Source organism: Saccopteryx leptura, chromosome 3 (assembly GCF_036850995.1).
Source record: "Saccopteryx leptura isolate mSacLep1 chromosome 3, mSacLep1_pri_phased_curated, whole genome shotgun sequence".
NCBI lineage: Eukaryota > Metazoa > Chordata > Mammalia > Chiroptera > Emballonuridae > Saccopteryx > Saccopteryx leptura.
In genome coordinates, this window is record NC_089505.1 from 309,551,499 (window position 1) to 309,571,907 (window position 20,409).

The 20,409-nt window shown below is 40.8% G+C and overlaps 1 protein-coding gene across 7 annotated transcripts in view; it reads left to right on the forward strand.

Annotated features, from left to right (window-relative positions):
* The window catches only part of PDE7A (phosphodiesterase 7A), a 110,240-nt gene extending 89,831 nt beyond the window's left edge, over window positions 1–20,409 (forward strand). For 3 of the 7 annotated variants that reach the window (XM_066378962.1, XM_066378959.1, XM_066378960.1), the window contains exons 6-13: window positions 2,333–2,428; window positions 4,986–5,086; window positions 7,958–8,089; window positions 8,253–8,344; window positions 10,281–10,425; window positions 11,345–11,441; window positions 12,094–12,174; window positions 16,025–17,804. In XM_066378962.1, coding sequence (XP_066235059.1) covers window positions 2,333–2,428; window positions 4,986–5,086; window positions 7,958–8,089; window positions 8,253–8,344; window positions 10,281–10,425; window positions 11,345–11,441; window positions 12,094–12,174; window positions 16,025–16,233 — 953 coding nt within the window. In that variant the 3' untranslated portion in view covers window positions 16,234–17,804. Of the gene's footprint in view, window positions 1–2,332; window positions 2,429–4,985; window positions 5,087–7,957; window positions 8,090–8,252; window positions 8,345–10,280; window positions 10,426–11,344; window positions 11,446–12,093; window positions 12,175–16,024; window positions 17,805–18,844 lie in introns of those variants that run through there. The other 4 variants (XR_010750481.1, XR_010750480.1, XM_066378963.1 and 1 more) reach the window with 4 other exon arrangements.

The following is a 20,409-nucleotide window of genomic DNA, read 5'->3' on the forward strand; positions in this document are numbered from 1 at the left end:
CCAGGGGGCGATACTCTGCCCATCTGAGGCATTGCTCCATTGCAAGCAGAGGCCATGGAGCCATCCACAATGCCCAGGCCAAATGTGCTCCAGTGGAGCCTTGGCTGGGGGAGGGGATCTCTCTCTCTCTCCTGTCTAAAAATGAATAAATAAAATTTCTTTTAGGCATCACATTCTTTAAAGTGTTGCCCATGCAATTATTCTTCCCATTAATTTACTTTTTTCCTCAGCCATGGGCTTCTGTTGACAGTTGTTCAGGCAGTTTTAGAGAATGAGTTCAGCCCAGTAGTCTTTTATTTATTTAATTTTTAAATTTTTTTTTAATTTATTCATTTTAGAAAGGAGAGAGAGAGAGAGAGAGAGGAGAGAAGGGGGGGAGGAGCTGGAAGCATCAACTCCCATATGTGCCTTGACCAGGCAAGCCCAGGGTTTCGAACCGGCGACCTCAGCATTTCTAGGTCGATGCTTTATCCACTGCACCACGACAGGTCAGGCATCCCAGTAGTCTTTTATAACCCTTCATAAATATTACTAAAACTTGCCAATTTGGGACTAATTACGTCTTTTATTAATTTTTGTGAGATTTATAGATTTTCTTAGAGAATACTAAAAGTGTGTTTGTTATTGTCTGAACGTTGGCAGTAATTATGAGCTCATACCCCTCTACAACACCTAGTCTATTTAATGGTTAAAATAATATAACATATGGGTTCTATGGAGGAAATCTTCAAAACGTTGAGAAAGTATAATAGAAGATATAAACAAATGGAGAGAGTTTTATCTTGGAAAGAAAAAACTAAACGTTATAAAAAGGATAGTTTTTTTCCAATTTAATGTCTGCACTTGGTGTGACTCCAGGTGTCACTGAGAAAGCAGTGGAAGCTGAGGATGGAGACAGCTCCCATTGCAGGTCGCAGCATTTCTAGGACCATCAGCTCTGTAGCGGCAGAGAGCCTGGCCGCTGGAAGGGCAGGGGACTCGGAGATGATTCTTTCAAAGATAAGAGAATCTGGAGTATGTCTGAGTGTTGATCTTATCGGGACAGTATAGGGCAGGAGGAGGGAGGGGCAGTTTGATTCAGTGGCACTGTGGGTGGTGGTGTGACATTCGTAGATGGATGTGATAGGCCAAGGAAGGTTCCTGAGAAGCTGTGGAGAGGTAGCGGGATTGGCTTTTGAAAGAAAGGGAAGTTGAATGCTTGAATTTTTTTCTGTGAAGTATGAGGTTGTTGAGGGTGAGGGGGTGGCCTGACCAGGCGATGGCACAGTGGATAAATTGTCGGACTGGGACACAGGGGACCAAGCTTCAAAACCCCGAGGTTACCAGCTTGAGCACGGGATCATAAACATGACCCCATGGTTGCTGGCTTGAGCCCAAAGGTCACTGGCTTGAAGCCCAAAGTTGCTGTCTTGAGCAAGGGGTCACTCTCTCTGCTGTAGCCACCCCTTCGGGTCAAGGCACATATGAGAGAACAATTAATGAACAACTAAGGTGCCACAATGAAGAACTGATGCTTTTCATTTCTCTCCCTTCCTGTCTGTCCCTATCGGTCCCTCTCTGTCCCTCTCTCTGTCTCTGTCAAAAGAAAAAAAAGGATAAGGGGGTGAATAGGATGTGCAAATATTGAAATTTAGTAGAGAAAGTTTGAAAATAGGCATTTTGAAAATTGAGAGAACTGTTTCACTAGAAAAATGATTGCTAGATACTATTGTCAGTAAATTCGTAGTGACAGAATTCTGCCTAGTTCTGTGATCCCCTCCCCTCTTTAGCAACCCTCAGATTTTCCTAGTAAACTGTGGGAGAGGCAGGGTCGAGTTTAGAGTTTTGATCCTGAAGGCAGGACTCATTGACCCTCCTCCTAGCCCTGTGTGTTTAGAATAAACAGCCTCCACCTAGCAAGGTTGTGGCCAAGGCAGTGCTCTGGGACATCCCTGTTTAGCTATCGCAGGTGGCAGAGGTGATGCGTAGGAAGGGATTAAGTGCAGCCATGTTCTAGTGCTTTTGGGAGTTGACTTATACTTAGTGTGGGACAGTGTTCAAAGTTTTCTATTGACCCTAATCATTTTGGTGTCTTTTTTTAAGAAAGTCTATTCAAAAATGTTTATCTTTCAGTTATTTGGTTGTGGAAAAATGAAACAAAAATGTTTTTTTCTTATAATGGAAAAAAGATGTGATATTTGAAGTTCATAACTGGCCTAATAAGATGTAAATTTTAGACAAAAAGTAGGAATTAGTACTCTTCATTTATATTTAAAATCCATATTTGGAAAAACAACGCAAGTATGCTAGTTACTAATTGTTCTTTCTCTCTTTCTCTCTTTTTTCTTTTTAGGAAATAGTCTAGTAAGTTTAACGGTTCATTTATTCAGTCTTCATGGATTAATTGAGTACTTCCATTTAGATATGATGAAACTTCGTAGATTTTTAGGTAAGTGATTCTAACCCATTTAGCAGTACTAAGATTTATATAAGAACTTAAAAATTTTTGGTGTTGGTTAGCTAATGCTCTAAAACAAACCACTCCAAATTTCGTGGCTTAAAACAACACCCACTTATTTAGCTCTGGGTGTATGGGGCCGTCGCTGCTGCTACTGCTACTGGGCTGGTCCGTGCACCTGCAGGTGACAGCCGGTGAGCTGCACAGTGACTGCAGGCCTCGGCTGGGACCTCAGCTGGGATGCATGTCCTGATCTGGCTCAACTCTACTTGGTCTCCTATTAAGTTAAAAGAAGGCAGAGGAGTTTGGCATCATAATAAGAGTCACATTAAAAACAAAAAAGAAAGAAATGTTTATTTTAAAATAAGCTAAGTTTGTTGAAAGAGCAGTGACCAGTTTCTAAGAGAGAGTCAGTAAGCCTGGATCCCTGGGCTCAGCCCTGGCCCCCTTCACTTCTCACCTTCACTTTCCACCTAACCAGCCAGAGCAGGTTAGGTGGAAATGAGCTGCATGCAGGTGAGGGCACAGCAGAGGCTCAGAGCCCCCGGTGTGAGTGTGGGGACATCGGGTGTGAGCATGGGGATAGGCGGCGGGTGTGAGCGTGGGGATAGGCGGGTGTGAGCGTGGGGACAGGGTGAGTGTGAGCGTGGGGACATCGGGTGTGAGTGTGGGGATAGGCGGGTGTGAGCGTGGGGACATTGGGTGTGAGCGTGGGGACAGGGCAAGTGTGAGCATGGGGACATAGGGTGTGAGCGTGGGGATGGGCGAGTGTGAGTGGGGGGACAGGATGAGTGTGAGCGTGGGGATAGGCAGGTGTGAGCATGGGGACAGGGCGAGTGTGAGTGGGGGGGACAGGGCGATTGTTGGCGGGGGGACAGGCTGGTGTGAGCGTGGGGACATCGGGTGTGAGCGTGGGGACAGAGCGAGTGTGAGTGGGGGGGACAGGGCGAGTGAGTGTGGGGACGGGGCAGGGCTGCTTCATAGTCAGCTCTTACATGGCCTCAGCTTTCTGACAAAGGTGATACAATCTCTGTCCTTTTCTAAATTTTTGAAGGCTCAAACTTTAAAAGTTTGCACACATTGCACTTAGGTCTCCTATTTTGACATAAACTTAAAAGATTGTTATGAATGTGTTTAAATGTATAGGGTGATATATACTTAAGACTGCTCAGCTAGGAGAAAAGTTAGTTTTTTACTGAATAAAGAAGTGTGTTAGGATAAAATTGGTAGCATGAGGATTCTTTCTCTTAAATATCAAACTAAGATAAATTTATGACCTAGCATTTTTTAGAGACTTTTAATGAACATTTATATATTTATAAATTATATGCTTGTAATACTGTATGTACTAATAAATTATAGAACACATACAAAAATAGATATTACAAGAGTATTTCCAAAGCTGTTTTATTTAAACAATGGGATCAAAGTAAATACTGAACTCCAGACCTCTTCCCCTCTCCCCGATGGACTGCAGTTCCCCACCGCGGGGCTGGCTCGCTTTACTAGGAGACCTCTAGGTTTTGGAGGGTCATACTGTTGGGAACATAATGCAGGTCCGGACAGCTCCCCCTCTAATCCTAGTCTCCTTGTTCATGAGAGCATAATGGACTGGAGCGAAAAAGAAAGAATTAACAGGAGATCCATCCCTGCAAACAGAAAAAGGCATTCCACATCCAGAATTGACCTCACTGATGACGCACTCATAGGGTCATTTTCATGGACCCCAAGGTATAGACTGTGTTAGTGTCATCAAGATTTTTGTCACTGATGAATTTCTAGTACCATCTAAAATACAGTAGTGCCTGGCATAATACATATTTGTTGAATAAATTGTACTGTTTTGTTTTGTTTTTAAGACTTTTCTTTCTTTGTTTTTAATGTTTATTTAATTGATTTTAGAGAGAGGAAGGGAGACAGAGCAGGAACATCAGTCTGTCCCTGTATGTGCCCTGACCGGGGATCACACTCACAGCCTCTGTGCTTCAGGATGTGCTCTAACCAACTGAGCCATCCAGCCAGGGTTGTTTTTATTAAACGGGAAGACTCTTTTGCTCTCTCACTTTAATAGATTCATATTTTAAAAGAGAAGAAGAAAAAATATTTTATAATTTTGACATAAATACCCTCTCATTTAGAAGTTTCAAACAAGTTAGGAGTCACAATGGTTTTGATTCTTTAAGCCAGGGGTCTCAAAACTCAACTCAGCATGTGGGCCGCAGAGCAAGATCACAGCCGTTAGGCGGGCCGCACTAGGTCTACAAAAGGCAACTGTTACGCAACACTTTTCAGTGTCACAAAATGACCAGAAACTGTAGTTCGTGGATTAGTCTGCGGGCCGCAAAAAATTGTTCGGCGGGCCGCGAGTTTGAGACCTCTGCTTGAGTTTAAGCACACATGTGGGTCAGGGTGATTATCGTCTCTAAATTGAAATCCCAGTTAGCGGACAGACACAGGAAAGTGTAAATGGAGAGCTGTGACAATCAGTTCGGTGCTTGTACGTGCCTCCCCTTTACAGTTAAATTGGGCTCTCTTTCCTGTGTTGCAGTTATGATTCAAGAAGATTACCACAGTCAAAACCCTTACCACAATGCAGTCCATGCTGCAGACGTGACTCAGGCCATGCACTGTTACTTAACAGAACCTAAGGTAAGTGCTGGCATTAACAGCAGGTGAAAATCCTGAGAAAATTGCTTTGCTTTACTGTCAAATACTTTTCCCTAAGCTAGTGATTTGACTCAAAATCAGAAGTTTCCTTCATAGGAATGAGATCTATCTGCATCTGGTTTCCAAATATGGCTAGACCCATGAGTATAGCAGCGTGAGAGCTGGGTGATTGTTGAGACCAGCTGGAGCAGTCCAGGCGCGGGCCAGCTGCCCCGAAACCATGTGCGCTGTCAGGGTGCTTGGCATTTAGACTGAGCTCTTTGAGGGCAGGGACAGACCGGTCTGCTTGGTGAGCAAATAGGGAGCCATGGAAGGGAAGTCTGTGCTGGCTCTGTGTAAAGACCGAGCAGACAAGAGCAGGAACACGAGCACTGGTCAGGAGCCAGCTCAGTGCTTCTTGAAAGAGCATGGTGGCCTCAGCAGGGCACAGTTTTGGGGAAGGAAAGATGTGGATGATTTGTAAGATCTCTTGGGATTTGGTGTCCCCGTGCATTTGCGGGAAGGAAGCAGGGAGAGGAGTCGGGGAAGACTGCCTTGGGCAGTTGAATAGAAGGTGGAAGTCTGGTGAGAGAAGCAGGAAAAGGAGCAAGTTTTTGGGGGTAGGGCTGATAGAGATGGTGACTTCGTTTTGAATACGTGCAGTTAAATGTTTTTGTGCAGGATCCAAATGGATATCTGTCTAATAGACTGGAGTTGGGTAAGGGTCTGAAATATAGGAGAGAAATAAAACTTAGAACTTACTTTCCCTTCACAGAATTTTTAAAAATTCATTTGTTTTGTAATGATTTACTCTTTAATCTTCCTGAGATTGTTTGATGTCACATGTAATCCTACATTGTTTTTAGTCTAATTTGATTCTCCCAGGGTGGTACATGTCTGTTCTTCTGTCACTTGTCCTCTCTTTTAGTTTCACAAGAATATAACACTTTCGCATATTACTTAATAAGTTACTTGTTCATAAGCGATCCACAGCCATGTCCCACGTTTTGGTGTTGGAGAGGGGAGGTTGCTTTATGTGCTGGATGCTTGTATAGTGTGCCTTCTATTCCTCTTGATTGGTAAGCAGTGGTTTAAAAATCTGTATTTTTTAAATGCTTTCACAGATTTGAAGAGGAAATAATTTTCTTCACCTACTTCTCCCCATTCATTGAACTTACCGTATGCCAGTTATAGGCAACACAAAAGTAAATTGTAAATATTCTGTCTTCAAAAAGCTTACAGTTCCCAGTTATCCACGGGATTCAAGCCCTTGGTGATCTTTTTTCCGCAGACTGAGATCAGCTTGACACAAGGTATAGAAAAAGATTTCTTCTAGCCTGACCAGGCAGTGGCACAATGGATAGAGCGTTGAACTGGGACACGGAGGACCCAGGTTCAAAACTCTGAGGTTGCTGGCTTGAGCGCAGGGTCGCTGGCTTGAGCGTGGGATCATAGACATGATCCCATGGTTTCTGGCTTGAGCCCAAAGGTCACACTATCTTGAAGCTCAAGGTCACTGGCTTGAGCCCAAAATCACTGGCTTGAGCAAGGGGGCACTCACTCTGCTGTAGCCCCCCACCATCAAGGCACATACGAGAAATCAATCAGTGAACAACTAAGGAGCCGCACAAAGAACTGATGCTTCTCTTCTTTCTCCTTTCCTGTCTGTCTGTTCCTCTCTGTCTCTGTCAAAAAAAAAAGTGAAAAGAAAAAGATTCATTCTGGCAAAGAAAGAAAATATTAAAATTTGAATTGAAATTTATCTCAGTTTTTAAATTTTCAGTTTTTGGCTTTGTTTTATAATGTGCTTATGTGTTCCATATCATAATCTATAAGTAAGTGTATTGATCTTGGTGATGCCTGCCCAAATTTTGTTAACTGCTAGGATCATAAAATTTAGAGAGCAGTGACCTATCGTTACCTAAATAAAAGTATGTTCTGCTGACTTTTATTATGGCTGGACATGTGAAGTGCTGTAGGAACACCAACCAGCCATCGCTGGGGGTGGGGCTGCAGGCAGAGAACAAGGAGTGGGGGTGCTCAGTGGAGATGGGCCTTAGAAGATGAGAAGAAGCTGGCCAGGTATTGAAAAATGACTCGTGAAAAGCAGATATCTGTAGGAAGGTGATCATTTTTTATCATTGAAAATGTCAGGTAAGAAACTTTCGCTATGGTCATTTAATTGTATCAAGTAAGATTAGTAGTAATTATTGGGAATAAAGTATAATTGTTAGTTTAGGAGATTGCTTTTTCTAATATGAATACATTGTGTGTGCTGTTCTGAATCTATTGGGAGAGGGTTTTGTTACAAGACATGACACAGGTTTCTGCTCCACAATTACTCAGTAGCCTCCTTACACATTAGGACCTCTTGCATTTTAGATTCTTAATTAAAATTCAGTAAATAATTTGATAAATAAGTGCCCTCACAGGTCTTCTACTGTATCGCACCCTTAAAAATCTGTGAAGAGCGTAAATCTTATGTAGGGTTCTTAAAATAAAAAAATGTTTTAAAAGCTCAGAGGTTTTTCTCTGTTTGGTAATGGCTATGGTAATAAAAATACACTAACCTGTATTTACTGTATTAAAACCATTCTTTCACAAAAAGATGGTTTATACTTAACTGCCATTTTAATTACTCTTGCTTACAAGGAAACAGTGTAAGGACAAGCTCCGTAAAGCCCATGTGGGCAGGCGCACTGTCATATCTGCCCAACCTGTGTCGTGATGAGGCCAGCACCCCACAGGCACTTTGGTGGCCTTAATGAATAGGAAAGGGAGAGCACTGTCAACACTGCCATTTGGGGCTAATTTGAAACTATTTAATGGTACAGAGTTTATTTCAGGTATGTCTAATTATTTTGTCATCTTTAGCTTGCCAATTCTGTAACTCCTTGGGATGTCTTGCTGAGCTTGATTGCAGCTGCCACTCATGATCTGGACCATCCAGGTGTTAATCAGCCTTTCCTTATTAAAACTAACCATTACTTGGCAACTTTATACAAGGTTAGTATAGTTTTATCATCAATATTTTATAGTCTTGCATTCATGAAAATGTTTCATGTTTGAAGAAGTATGTCTAACAAATTCTCTGATAGAATTTTAACCAGATTAATATTACTCCTAAACAATACTTTAAATAACTCAGATATGCTGTTTCTTTTTATAGAATACCTCAGTGCTGGAAAATCACCACTGGCGATCTGCAGTGGGGTTATTGAGAGAATCTGGCTTATTCTCGCACATGCCATTAGAGAGCAGGTAGGCTGAATTCAGACAAATTCAGTTGCTGTGAACTATGAAAATTAAGTTGGCAAAACAATTTCATAAAGTTTTAAAAATTACATTATGTTCAGGTGTTCCACAATTTTCAGGTTTTTTAAAATTTAATGGATAAATTATTTTACAAATTTATATTAAAAATTTAGTACCTTAAACCTATTCTATAGTATAATTAGTATATTTGTAGTGATTATGAAAATTATCACATAGATTTGATTAGTATAAAATTCACTCCAAACACACAATAGCTCAGTCACAGTTTACTGCTTATTTATACAGATACTATTCTATATTTCCATTGTATGCTAATTTAAATAAAACCTTAAGTTATATGTATAAATTGGATAGAAAGTAGACATTCTGTACAATGAATAGATTCATTAAAAATCTATTTTTAGGAAACTTCAAAACTAGTAAGAAGTAAACAGAATGCTTTGTACTCTCAATGGCACGGTCCTGGAGTTTCACTCCCGGAGCTGTGGGACAGAAGAAGGAGTGGAAAGAACAGGAAACACAATTCTTAGAATAGGTCATTTAATGTTAAGCGGGCCATTTAAAAGCTTAATGAAAAGCATTCATATGACTGAGCCCAGTATGATGGCGGTTGTTAATAAAGCCTCATGTCCCTGTCAATAAACAAAAGTTTTTAATAACAAATGCCTCGCAGAGAGAAGATGCACTTGAGAAAACCATGTAAATGTTCTATAAACCAAGTAGTTCCAGAAGGAAGATATGGCATAAAAATATGTTTGGGAATTAAAGTTTAAGTTACTATCATGCTTTCCTTTTTCCCTTTCATGATTTAAAAACGTAAGTGTTTTGTGTAATGACTGTAAGAAAAAAGCCGACTTTATTTTTTATTTTTAAAAATCTTTATTCGTGGATACCATTTGGAGTTATGACAATACTTCTGGTAAGTAAAATTGTTTTTTGCTGAGTCCAAATATAAAAATTGCTTAAACCATATGGTGTTTGTATACAGAAATCATCTTTTTATCATGCTTTGCATTTGGTGATTAATCCTGCTGAATTCTCAGATTTAATACAAGTAAAAACTGAAAACAAGGAATACTACACAACAGCATTCTTTTGTTTCCATGGGGGTTTTTTCTGTAATATTCAGAATGTGGGCCTTTTAATCTATTGATAGCTTTTTACTGACTTTATATAAAAGATAATGTTTACTATGGCCCATTGAAGCAAAAGGCAGGAATTTTTTTTAAGTTTATTTCTCTTGTTATTTGACTTGACAGTTTTTTTTAATCATGTATTCTTTATTTATATTAACACGTTACCTTTTACCTTCCAGAAAATTTTGGTAGTCATTTAGATAATTGTTTGATTTTTGAATATATGTATACAGCTATATAACATACAACTGTTCACATATAGTTGAATCTAAACTTTCTTAAACCATTTGGTGGAATTTCATCAGGATTTAATCAGGCATCTTAGTCAAAATGTCTACAGGAGTCAGTTGTTGAATGGGCTTTTTTTCCTCCATTTGAAACTTCCTTCTGCCTTTATGATCTCAGGCACCAAAAAAGAAACCAAAGTTGTCTACCCTCAGCACATCCCAGCAAAGAATTTTCTCAAAAAATATACCAATCTTATGTTTGTTTGTTTTAAGGCAAATAATTCCACCTTGGCTGGAAAAATAAAGGCACTGTTTTTGGAATGTTTGCATATTGGTATTTTTCTATAAATTCTCTTGGTTTTAGTTTTATTTTGGTAGTGTTATTCTTTTTTTCTTTTTAAAAGGCATCATTTTTTCTCAAAGGTTAAAATTGAATGGCAGTTAGAATACCTTAGGGCTGTATAAAGCTTTCTGAATGTTAAGTTTAAGGGGAAAAAATCAAGAAGTAACTGTTTAATTGAAAGTCTTATATTTCTCTTTATATTGTTCTAATTCCAGGAAACAAATGGAGACTCAGATAGGTGCTTTGATACTAGCCACAGACATCAGTCGCCAAAACGAGTATCTGTCGTTGTTTAGGTCCCATTTGGATAGAGGTGACTTATGCCTAGAAGATGCCAGGCATAGGCATTTGGTTTTACAGGTAAAAAAAGAGCTTGGGAAGATTCTATTTCTAGGGTAAATCACATGACTATTTGAATAAAAATGTAATACTCTAGTGTAGTGTTACGAGTGGTTAAATCTTGAGAGAAGGCTGTGGGGTTCTCCTTCCCAGAGGGAGGGCCCACTCCCGAGGAGAGCACCATTGCTTTTGCATTGTTGTTCAAACTTGAGATTGTTAACAGAATTTTTTTTTTTTTTTTGTATTTTTCCGAAGCTGGAAACGGGGAGGCAGTCAGACAGACTCCCGCATGCGCCCGACCGGGATCCACCCAGCATGTCCACCAGGGGGCGATGCTCTGCCTATCTTGGGGTGTCGCTCTGCCGCAATCAGAGCCATTGTAGTGCCTGAGGCAGAGGCCACAGAGCCATCCTCAGCGCCCAGGCAAACTTTGCTCCAGTGGAGCCTTGGCTGTGGGAGGGGAAGAGAGAGACAGAGAGGAAGGAGAGGGGGAGGGGCACTTCTCCTGTGTGCCCTGGCCGGGAATCGAACCTGGGACTCCTGCACGCCAGGCTGACGCTCTACCACTGAGCCAACCGGCCAGGGCCAACAAAACAATTTTTGCAAGATTAGAGTACCATCAACTAATAGCATTTTATTTTAATAAGTTCTCATGTCTAAAAAAATGCTAGGGAATTAGATTATTTACTATATTTGTAGCTTTATGTTGATCCAGACCTTGTGCTGTACTATATAATTAGGTTCACAGTCATGGAACATTTCTACAGAAATGATTGGTAGAGCTAATAGAATCATAAAATTAGTATAAAAAGTGAATTTTCTGTTGTAATATTTTCATTTTTTTAAAGGTGCTCTTTTACCATTATTAGAGTAGATTTAAACTTAGTACAATTGAAATTTTACTTTTTTCTTAACACAGTTTTAATATTTTGCTTGCTAGATGGCTTTGAAATGTGCTGATATTTGTAACCCCTGTCGGACCTGGGAATTAAGCAAGCAGTGGAGTGAGAAAGTAACAGAGGAGTTCTTCCATCAAGGCAAGTGCTAGCATCACGCTAATTAATCTGTTCATTTCTTTAGCATCATGTGGATAAAATAACTTGGACCTTTATAGGAGTCCTAGAGGGTAGATACTTAATCTTTTTAAGTATCAATTTTACAGTGGAGAATTTATAGTAGATGTACATATAGCCAATAATGAGCCTCCATTTTGAAAATTAGCCGTTTTCTTGAAATCGTCAGATGTGTATGCATGCATTTATGGATGGATATAGAGCAGGTTGAATAGAAAGCTTGCCCTGGCCTTCCTGCTCCTTGTCCTGTGTGGAGATCACAGCCCTCTGAACACATACAGTTCTGTGATTTAAATCCGGGAATCAAGGATCTTCATTTCATGCACCTTCCTTTTAGAAATCTAAGATTTAAATTAAAACAGTGACAGAATTACAGTCTTGAGGTAAAACACCTAGTAGTTTTCACCTCCTCCTTTGAAAGTAGAATGTCAGCTAGGCAGCCTTTTCTGTGTGTGAGTAACGTATAGAACCAATTAGAGGCTGTCCTCGCATGCGGACTCAGTATGTTACCTTTTTCTAAGGAGTGTACCAGTAAGATGAAGATTTCAGTTATACTATATGTACTTAACCCATAGGTATGTTCCACATTAATAATTTTCTTTTTTTTAACTTCTAGGAGATATAGAAAAAAAGTATCAGTTGGCTGTGAGTCCACTTTGTGATCGTCAGACTGAATCTATTGCCAACATCCAGATCGGTAACTATATGTAGATATCACCTGGTTAGAAAAACACCACTGATTGTAACCTTGTCAAGAAAAGGAGATATACAGCTGAAATATAAAATACTAAGATTATGCTCATTTCTATTTTTAAAATTTTCATTTCTCTGTTTTTGCTCTTTTGGCTCTCATAACTTACTCTCATCTGACTTTAGGTTATAAAAAGCATAATTTTTGCAGAGCATGGCACAATAACTTTGTTTTCTAAAACTGAAAGAATACATTATTTGTCGTGTAGAAGCTTTTTTGCGTAATTCTGGGACTGCCATGTTAGCATGCAGTGGTGACCGCCGTGCCGCTGCTGACCCTTTATCACCGCTGCTTGGTTCCATGTCGTTATTCTGCATCTTACACAGGCTTCTTGACATCTAGCCTCAGATTGTCCCCTCAGTCTCCCCCCCACAACAACTTCTCATTTACCCAGAGCACTGGGCCCATCGGGGTTCCCCGGGTCCATGCTCCTGGGCCTGACAGACTGCTTTTTTCTGTCCTGCCCCCCAGAAGCCACCTTCTACTCTGTCCAGGCATCAGTCCCTTCCCAGTTGGCGTATCTGTCACAGCTCTCAGGTCCTCCTTGGCCTTAGTGCTGTGTCCCTGAGGCCAGTACTGCCCCTGCAGCCGCAGGCGCTCAGAACTGCGTGTTGAGTGAGCTGCGACCAGAAGAGAAAGCAGTGCAGTTGCTGTGATTGAAGGCCACGCAGCTTGTTGATGAGGGTTGGCCGGCGGGGGTGGGGTGGGGGTGAAGCAGGGACTATGGGTAACTCAGCACAGTGTCCAGGGATGGTTGTAGTGTTGGTAGCTGATGTTAAGTAGGGCCTTTGAGAAGGAGAGTGAACATAGTGGAACTTCAGAAAGATAGTTTCTGGAAATTCAGAAGGTAGCACAACGTTGTGGTGTAATAGCATGAGAAGCCACACGTAATAGCGTGTGGCTTGTGCTGTGGGCTCAGAAATACAATTTGTATTGTAACTGCCAAGGGTCCTAACATGGAAGACAGTGGGCATGACACCTGATTTTGGAGGGATGAGGGGGGAGGACGAAGGGGGCTGGAGGAGTGGGGCCCAGACCTGCATGTGGTTCAGGGATGGGGCTCTCCCGGAGCCCAGCCTGGCCAGGAAAGCTGGGCAGTTCGCAGGAAGATAAGACAGGACATAGATCTGCTCTGCCCTGATTCTCAAGTAGACTGCTCTTCAATAGAAGACAGATAGAATCCAGGCAGAAATGAGTTTAAGCTAGGTAGACGGGCAGTAAACTTACTCGAGCTTCTTTAGATGTCTTCGGAAGCCTCAGCAAAACTCCCTAGATTAATGGGAGAGCTTGCAAATGAAGGTTTTTTTTAATTGCAATATTTAAAAAAGAAAAGAAGTTATGTGCCTTAAACTATGCATCACAGTCCATAGGTCTTGTTGGTGTTGGAAAGTGCTAGAATGGATTATCAGAGGGACAGGGAAAGGTCAGTGATGATAGCTGACACATACTGACTCCTCACAACCACTCTAGAGACAAGTCCTGCTAGTGTTCTTGCTTTCAGATTTCACCTCAAAAGTTAACAAGTGTTGATCTTTCTGGTGTCAAATCAGATAAAATGGGGACTGAAAAGATTCTATTTGAGGGTGAATCATTGTGGCTGCTGAGTCAGTTCTGTGCCAGCAGTGATTACTCAAAGCCAGCAGAGTCAGTAAGTAAAAGTCATGCGTGATTAATACAATTTCCTTCTTTGGGAGGAATACTAGTTTCATTAAATAAGAGTATCATGTACGGGTAAGATCAAGGAACTTGATGGGTGGTGGGAGCTGTGGAGCCCAGCGAGAGTGCCTGTGCTAGCGCGGCTCGGTGCACGGAGGCCACCCTTTGAGGGTGCTGCGTGCTGTGTCCACAGCCCCGGCCGATCCTTTCTATCAGGTACTTAAGATCTAAAAGAAACTTGAGTTTAACATGGAGCCTAAAGTGATAGTTAATTTGTTAGATGTTAGGGGCAGGATAGAGAGCTCAACCATTTGGAACAAGGAGCGAGAATCAAGTAAGGTGAATCGCATAAAACCTGTGATGACGAGGTTCTGCATTTGGGCTCAGAATTCCAGCTCATGCCTCGGCTGTGGTGCCTAGAAAGAACAGAGCTTCGGATGGCTGGTCAGCCTGATGTTGGTGTGAGGTTGGCTGCCAAAACGCCGCTGTGCTTGACACTGTGGTGACATTTTTCTGTTTGTCTCTCCTCTGCTTTAGTCACTGCCCTATCCCCAGCCACCCTAGAACACTGCTTGCACATAGTAGGTCCTCAGCTAATGTAGGGGGGGGGGTGGAAAAAATGAGAGAAAGCCTTATTTCTGATATCCTGTCTATTTCAGATTTCATAATTTGTATACCTAAAAAAAATTCAACCATCAGATCATATATGACTTTTCTAATTAAAAGCAGTGGGTGCTGACTGCTTTAATTTCTGTGAGATTTGTTGGCTGAACAGAACTTGTGTAGTCTGTGGTCAACATGGTCTTTTGCTGTAAAGAAAAGGTTTTGGAGATGAAGAAAATTTAAAAACTGGTTTACACAAGCAGTGATAGAATTGAATGTACATTTTCTTGGTCCCTCACAGATCAAAAGTTAGGGAGATAATGTTATTTACTTCCCCTAACATGTAGGATTTCTTTGGTAAGGTATTTTCTTGGCTTTGTTTCACCCTGTGTGATGTACTCTGGGTATTATCTAACACGTGCATGAGTGCTGGAGAAAGATGTGAACAGTCCTGAAAGTACTCCTTTGCCTTTTCTGACTGTGAACTAAGGTAGATCACTATATGAGTTACTTATAAAGTAGGACCCTGGTATACTTTTGATGTTCTTTTTTTTTTTTTAAGAGAGAGAAGGGGGAGGGAGGGAGAAAGAAGCATCAACTCTTTCTACTTAGTTGTGCCATTAATTGCTTCTCATATGTGTGGTGACTGGGGCTCGAGCCAGCAACCTCAGCACTCCAGAATGACACTATCCACTTTGCCACTGTTCAGGGCTTAATAATTGTATTTAACTAATCTTTGTTCTTTTTAGACTCATAATTTTTGTCAGGAGTTTTGGCTTATAAATTCTGAGTTAAGTAAAATGGCATATTATAATCATAACCAGGTGTGAAGATTACCATCCCTTAGGGCAGTGGTCCCTAACCCCCGGGACGCAGACGGGTACCGGTCCTTGGGCCACTTGGTACTGGTCCGCAGAGAAAGAATAAATAACTTACATTATTTCCGTTTTATTTATATTTAAGTCTGAACAATGTTTTATTTTTAAAAAATGACCAGATTCCCTCTGTTACATCCGTCACTCTTGACACTTGTCTCGGTCACGTGATACAGTTAGTTATCTGTCCCACCCTAAAGGCCGGTCCGTGTGAATATTTTCTGGCATTAAACTGGTCTGTGGCCCAAAAAAGGTTGGGGACCACTGCCCTAGGGTATAAAGAGGAAAATCACCCCCAGGTCCCCTTTAGTTCAAGCCTGGTCCCCAGTCCTGGAGTAAACCCCCTTTTAGCCTTCAGCTGTCTCATTGGAAGTTTCCCTCAAATTGTGTTCTGTCCTGTTACCCTTAGAGGTGACAGGGCCACTCAAACAGGACATGGTTGTGCAGCTGAGAGCAGTCATCAGAAGAGACTTGATATGTTTGTTGGTTCACTTTCAAGTTACTTAAGAAACAGATTCATCAGAGAAGATGTGTGTAAATTTACTCACATTAGAATCTTTTGAAAACTTAAGGTTTAGGTAATATTGGAATAGGACTTGAGACATTTTGAAAATAAAGTTTCAGAACATATGTTGATACCTTTTTTCTCTTATTTCCTTAAGGTTTTATGACTTACCTAGTGGAGCCTTTATTCACAGAATGGGCCCGGTTTTCCAATACCAGGCTATCCCAGACAATGCTCGGACATGTGGGGCTGAATAAAGCCAGCTGGAAGGGACTGCAGAGAGAACAGTCCAGCAGTGAGGACACTGAAGCCACATTCGAAGAGTTGAACTCACAGTTATTACCTCAGGAAAATCGGTTATCATAACCTTAGAGTCAGTACGACAGACTGCCTGCTGGAGGTTTTTAGAAATGTGAAATGGGGGCTTGAGGTGAGAGAACCTACTCCCTACTGTCAGGGTTTCCAAGTGAACGGTGCCAGCATTATTTATGCCCAAGATTTCCTCTGTGAGAACATTTGAACCCACTTTTTAATTATAAGACTTGAACATACAGCAATATGGATTTGGCTCTCACGTGAAACCTTGAATCTGCCAAGCCCCGTGGGAGGGAATCCTGACAGAGTAACAAAGGAAGTTCTGCGGTGTGCCACGTTGTTTCTCAAAGCATTTATTCTTCAACCCATGAAACTTGAACTGAATCTTTCAGCAGAAATCTCTTGGAATTTAACCAGTCCGATGCAACCTTGCGTATCTATACCTTCCACTAAGTTCTCTCTGAGAAAACGGAAATGTGAAGTGCCCAGCCTCTGCTGCCTCTGGCAAGACTTGATGTTTACAAATCAACTCTGAAATACTGGTTCTAAACTTGCCTTGGAGCATAATTGTGAAGGAACCACTAAGAATTTTAAGATCAAACTTTAAACTGCAGCTCCTTCCCCCTGGTTTGCCTTTGTCTTCTTTGGATGCCACCAAAGCCTCCCATTTGCTATAGTTTTATTTTTTGCACTGGAAACTGTGCATTATCATAGAGTACCGCCAAGCTTTCCCTCCAGTGCTGTTTGGCAGTGCAGTATTTTTAACTGTTAGTTTTTAATTTGGGGCGGGAGGGAAGAACAATGTCCTAGCTGTATTATGATTCTGCAGTGAAGACATTGCATGTTGTTTTCACTACTGTACACTTGACCTGCACATGCAAGAAAAGGTGGAATGTTTAAAACACCATAATCAGCTCAGGGTATTTGCCAATCTGAAATAAAGTGGGATGGGGAAGTGTAAAGTCCCTTTCGCTGCAGTAAGTGAGGTATGTTGTGTGTGAATGGATGGATGTGTGTTGTGAGCATGTGGTGCATGTCTGACTGTGCATGTGTTCTATTTATCCATGTGAGAAAGGATCGGACATGTAAGCTCTTATTTATTATTTTAGAATGTGACATAATGAGCAGCCACACTTGGGGGAGGGAAAGGCAGGTAAGCTGTAACAGATGCTCCAGTTGCCTTAAACTATGCACAAAGCTAAGTGACCAAATTTCTTGTTTTGATTTGAAAAAAGTGCATTGTTTTTTGTCCCCCCCCTTTAATGAAATAGTACCCTTTGATGGGCCTCTTGATGTGAACAGATGTTTTCTAGGGCAAAATCTAAGGACTAATTTTAAACTTAAAACATTCCACTTTTGTAATTTGTTTTAAATTGTTTTATGTATAGTAAGCACAACTGTAATCTAGTTTTAAGAGAAACCAGTGCTTTCTTTTAGTTCAATTGTATTTCTCTTGTTACTGTAAAAGACTGTTTATTAATTGTTTACAGCTTTGTTGCAACAGCCATTTTCTTGGGAGAAAGCTTGAGTGTAAAGCCATTTGTAAAAGGCTTTGCCATACTCATTTTAATATGTGCCTGTTGCTGTTAACTTTTGATAAATAAAAACCTATCTTTTCACATTTTTATCTTTGATATTTACCTTATAATTAATCCTTTGGAAGTCATAATGCTAAATTATTAGGAAATACTAGGTAGCTTCTCGGCTGTAGCCCTCACTCATCAGATATTATTCAGGCAGAGGTGGGTGTAGGCACAACCCTGTGGGGTGCTCTGCACCTCGCCGGTGAGCAGGCTGAAGCCCTGGTTTCGTGTAGTTGGCTCAGAGGTCAGCTTTGAGCCTGGGCCTCTTGACCCCACAGGCTTTTGTTCCCACAGTTGGAAATTGCATAAGACTTAGGACCTCTTGCAAGTACTACAGTACTACTTGTATTGGCCTTTTTAAAGTACTTTAGAAATGGCCAATTAATTCTACTTGATTGATATCAATGTGAGAAAAGTACCATTGGACCTCTTCTGTATCTTCCGAAGTCCGATTCATTGGAAGGCATGCAGTGTAGACTTTAAAATCAAACATGTTGCCATTGATGTAGAAGAGTGACATCCAATAGAAATATATGAGCCACATAAGTGATTTTCAATTTACTAGTAGCCACACTTAAAAAGGGAAAAATATCATTTATTCCACATACATATATTTATATATGTGTGTGTATATATATATATATATACTTTATCATTTCAGTATGTAGTCATTATAAAAAGCAATCAGGATGTTTAATTCTTTTATTGGCACAAAGTCTTTGAAATGTGTTATATATTTTACACTTACAGTGCATTTCAATTCGTACTAGCCACATTTCAAATGTCCAATACCCAGGTGGCTAGTGGCCACCGTATTGGACAGTGTGGGTACAGCAGGTCTGACGTTAGCAGAGCTGAGTATTCCTGAGGAAAGTCAGCTGGCCACCTTGGCAAATTGGATGCATCCAGAGTCTGATAAAGATCTTTACAGGCTTTATAGACCTAGTGTGTCAGTACCTGGAGAGCGGACAATCTATCTCATAGCAAACACACATTAACAAAGTTCACAGTGACTGATGTTTTTAGTGTTAATATTTAAATTTACAATGGGAAATATAACAATAATTCTCTCCCTTTAGGCAGATCTTGGGAAGCCAGATTGTGTGTGATCAGCCATTTACTTGGTGAGCATGGATTCTGAGCAGGGGAAGCAAGCTGCCTCATGCACCCATCTCCCTGAGAGCCATACCTCTTCCCGTGGACCATGCTGGACGTTCTCTGCGGGTAGCTGCTTCTCCACAGCAACTTCTGATTGGCACTTCCAGTAGCTTTGTCAGTACCTTCAGCTTTGTCTTGTTTGAATTGGCCTGGGCTCCATCTGCCTGTGTCTGATTGCTTTTGCTCTGATCCATTCTTACTTATAGTCAAAGGACTGTCTTATTTCCATTCTCAGGGGGAGACTCCTCAGTGTTGCTCCCATTTCCTGTCTAATCTATATTCTAAACCCCTTGAACTATTTTGTTACATATATGTGGGAATCACTCTCTGTAGCTCTGCTTTTAAAATATGACATATTCCTTGAATGTCAATTTTCTAGAAAATTTGAGGAAACAGTTCAATCTAAAATCAGAAATTTAAAGATAAAACATGAGACATCAAAGAATTGTTGAGCATGGGCTCTAGGCCCAGCTCCTCAGTTGTTGAGAAAACCCTTGGAAATTTTGGCAAGCCTTAGCTTAATGAAAAGGAATCTGGTTCCTGGTATTTGTACTCTGTAAATGTGATGGTTCATGATTCTCTATAAAATAAGTAAATATTTTATGTCCTTTGCAAACCTGGGAGATATATTTATAACTGACGTACAGGTTTAGAGGTGCTAGTAATTCTTTGAAGATCCTGTAATAGCCTCTTTTTCCGAAATGCTTTCTTGGCTCTCAAAGCTTTCTATTTTCTTAAACTTTCACATCAGAGGTTTACAATGTTTTCACTTGTACTTTTAAAATGTATAAATGTTTTGTTTAAATCCCCTCCCAATCAGTATCCCCTGTTTGGGAAAATATGACTGGTAGCTGCTATGCATTCAGTAACTTTTAAAATAAACGTGCGTACTAAATGCCAGTGTCAGCATACATTTGAAGCATAAGGTTCTACAGATAACGTACAACAGTCTGAGCCGTTCCTTGCTTGCTAAGGATCTGCAGACAACGCATACCTTTTGGAAGGCTCCAGAGGTCATGGGGGAATGACCATACTAGGGGTGAGCTGACTGGTGCAGGGTGGGAGGGAACAGACATGGACACAGGGACGGATACAGGTTTCCTGCAGCTCGTCTCATGCTCAGCATAGGGCTAGCATAAATTGAGCCATCAGTAAATGGTTGTTGAAGAAGTAACTTGGTGTTTTAATTATGTGTTTTCCTTTTAGTTATCGTAAGAGAAATTATACTGAAACTAGTCTGTTTATGCTGAAGTTATGTGGTAAGCAATATCTGAGTTCCTGTTGTGTGCAGAGTACTGCGCTGGATGCAATAAAGGTATTAAAAATTTCAAAACATGGTCTGTTCTCAAAATGTTTGGGTGACAAAATGGTGTGGAGTGTTTGTAACTCAATATTGCAGGTTTCCACATTGTACAAAATGAACGCAAGGTGTTGGGGTGTTTAGAATGAATGATTTAATTCATTACTTCTCTTCCATAGTCTTTAT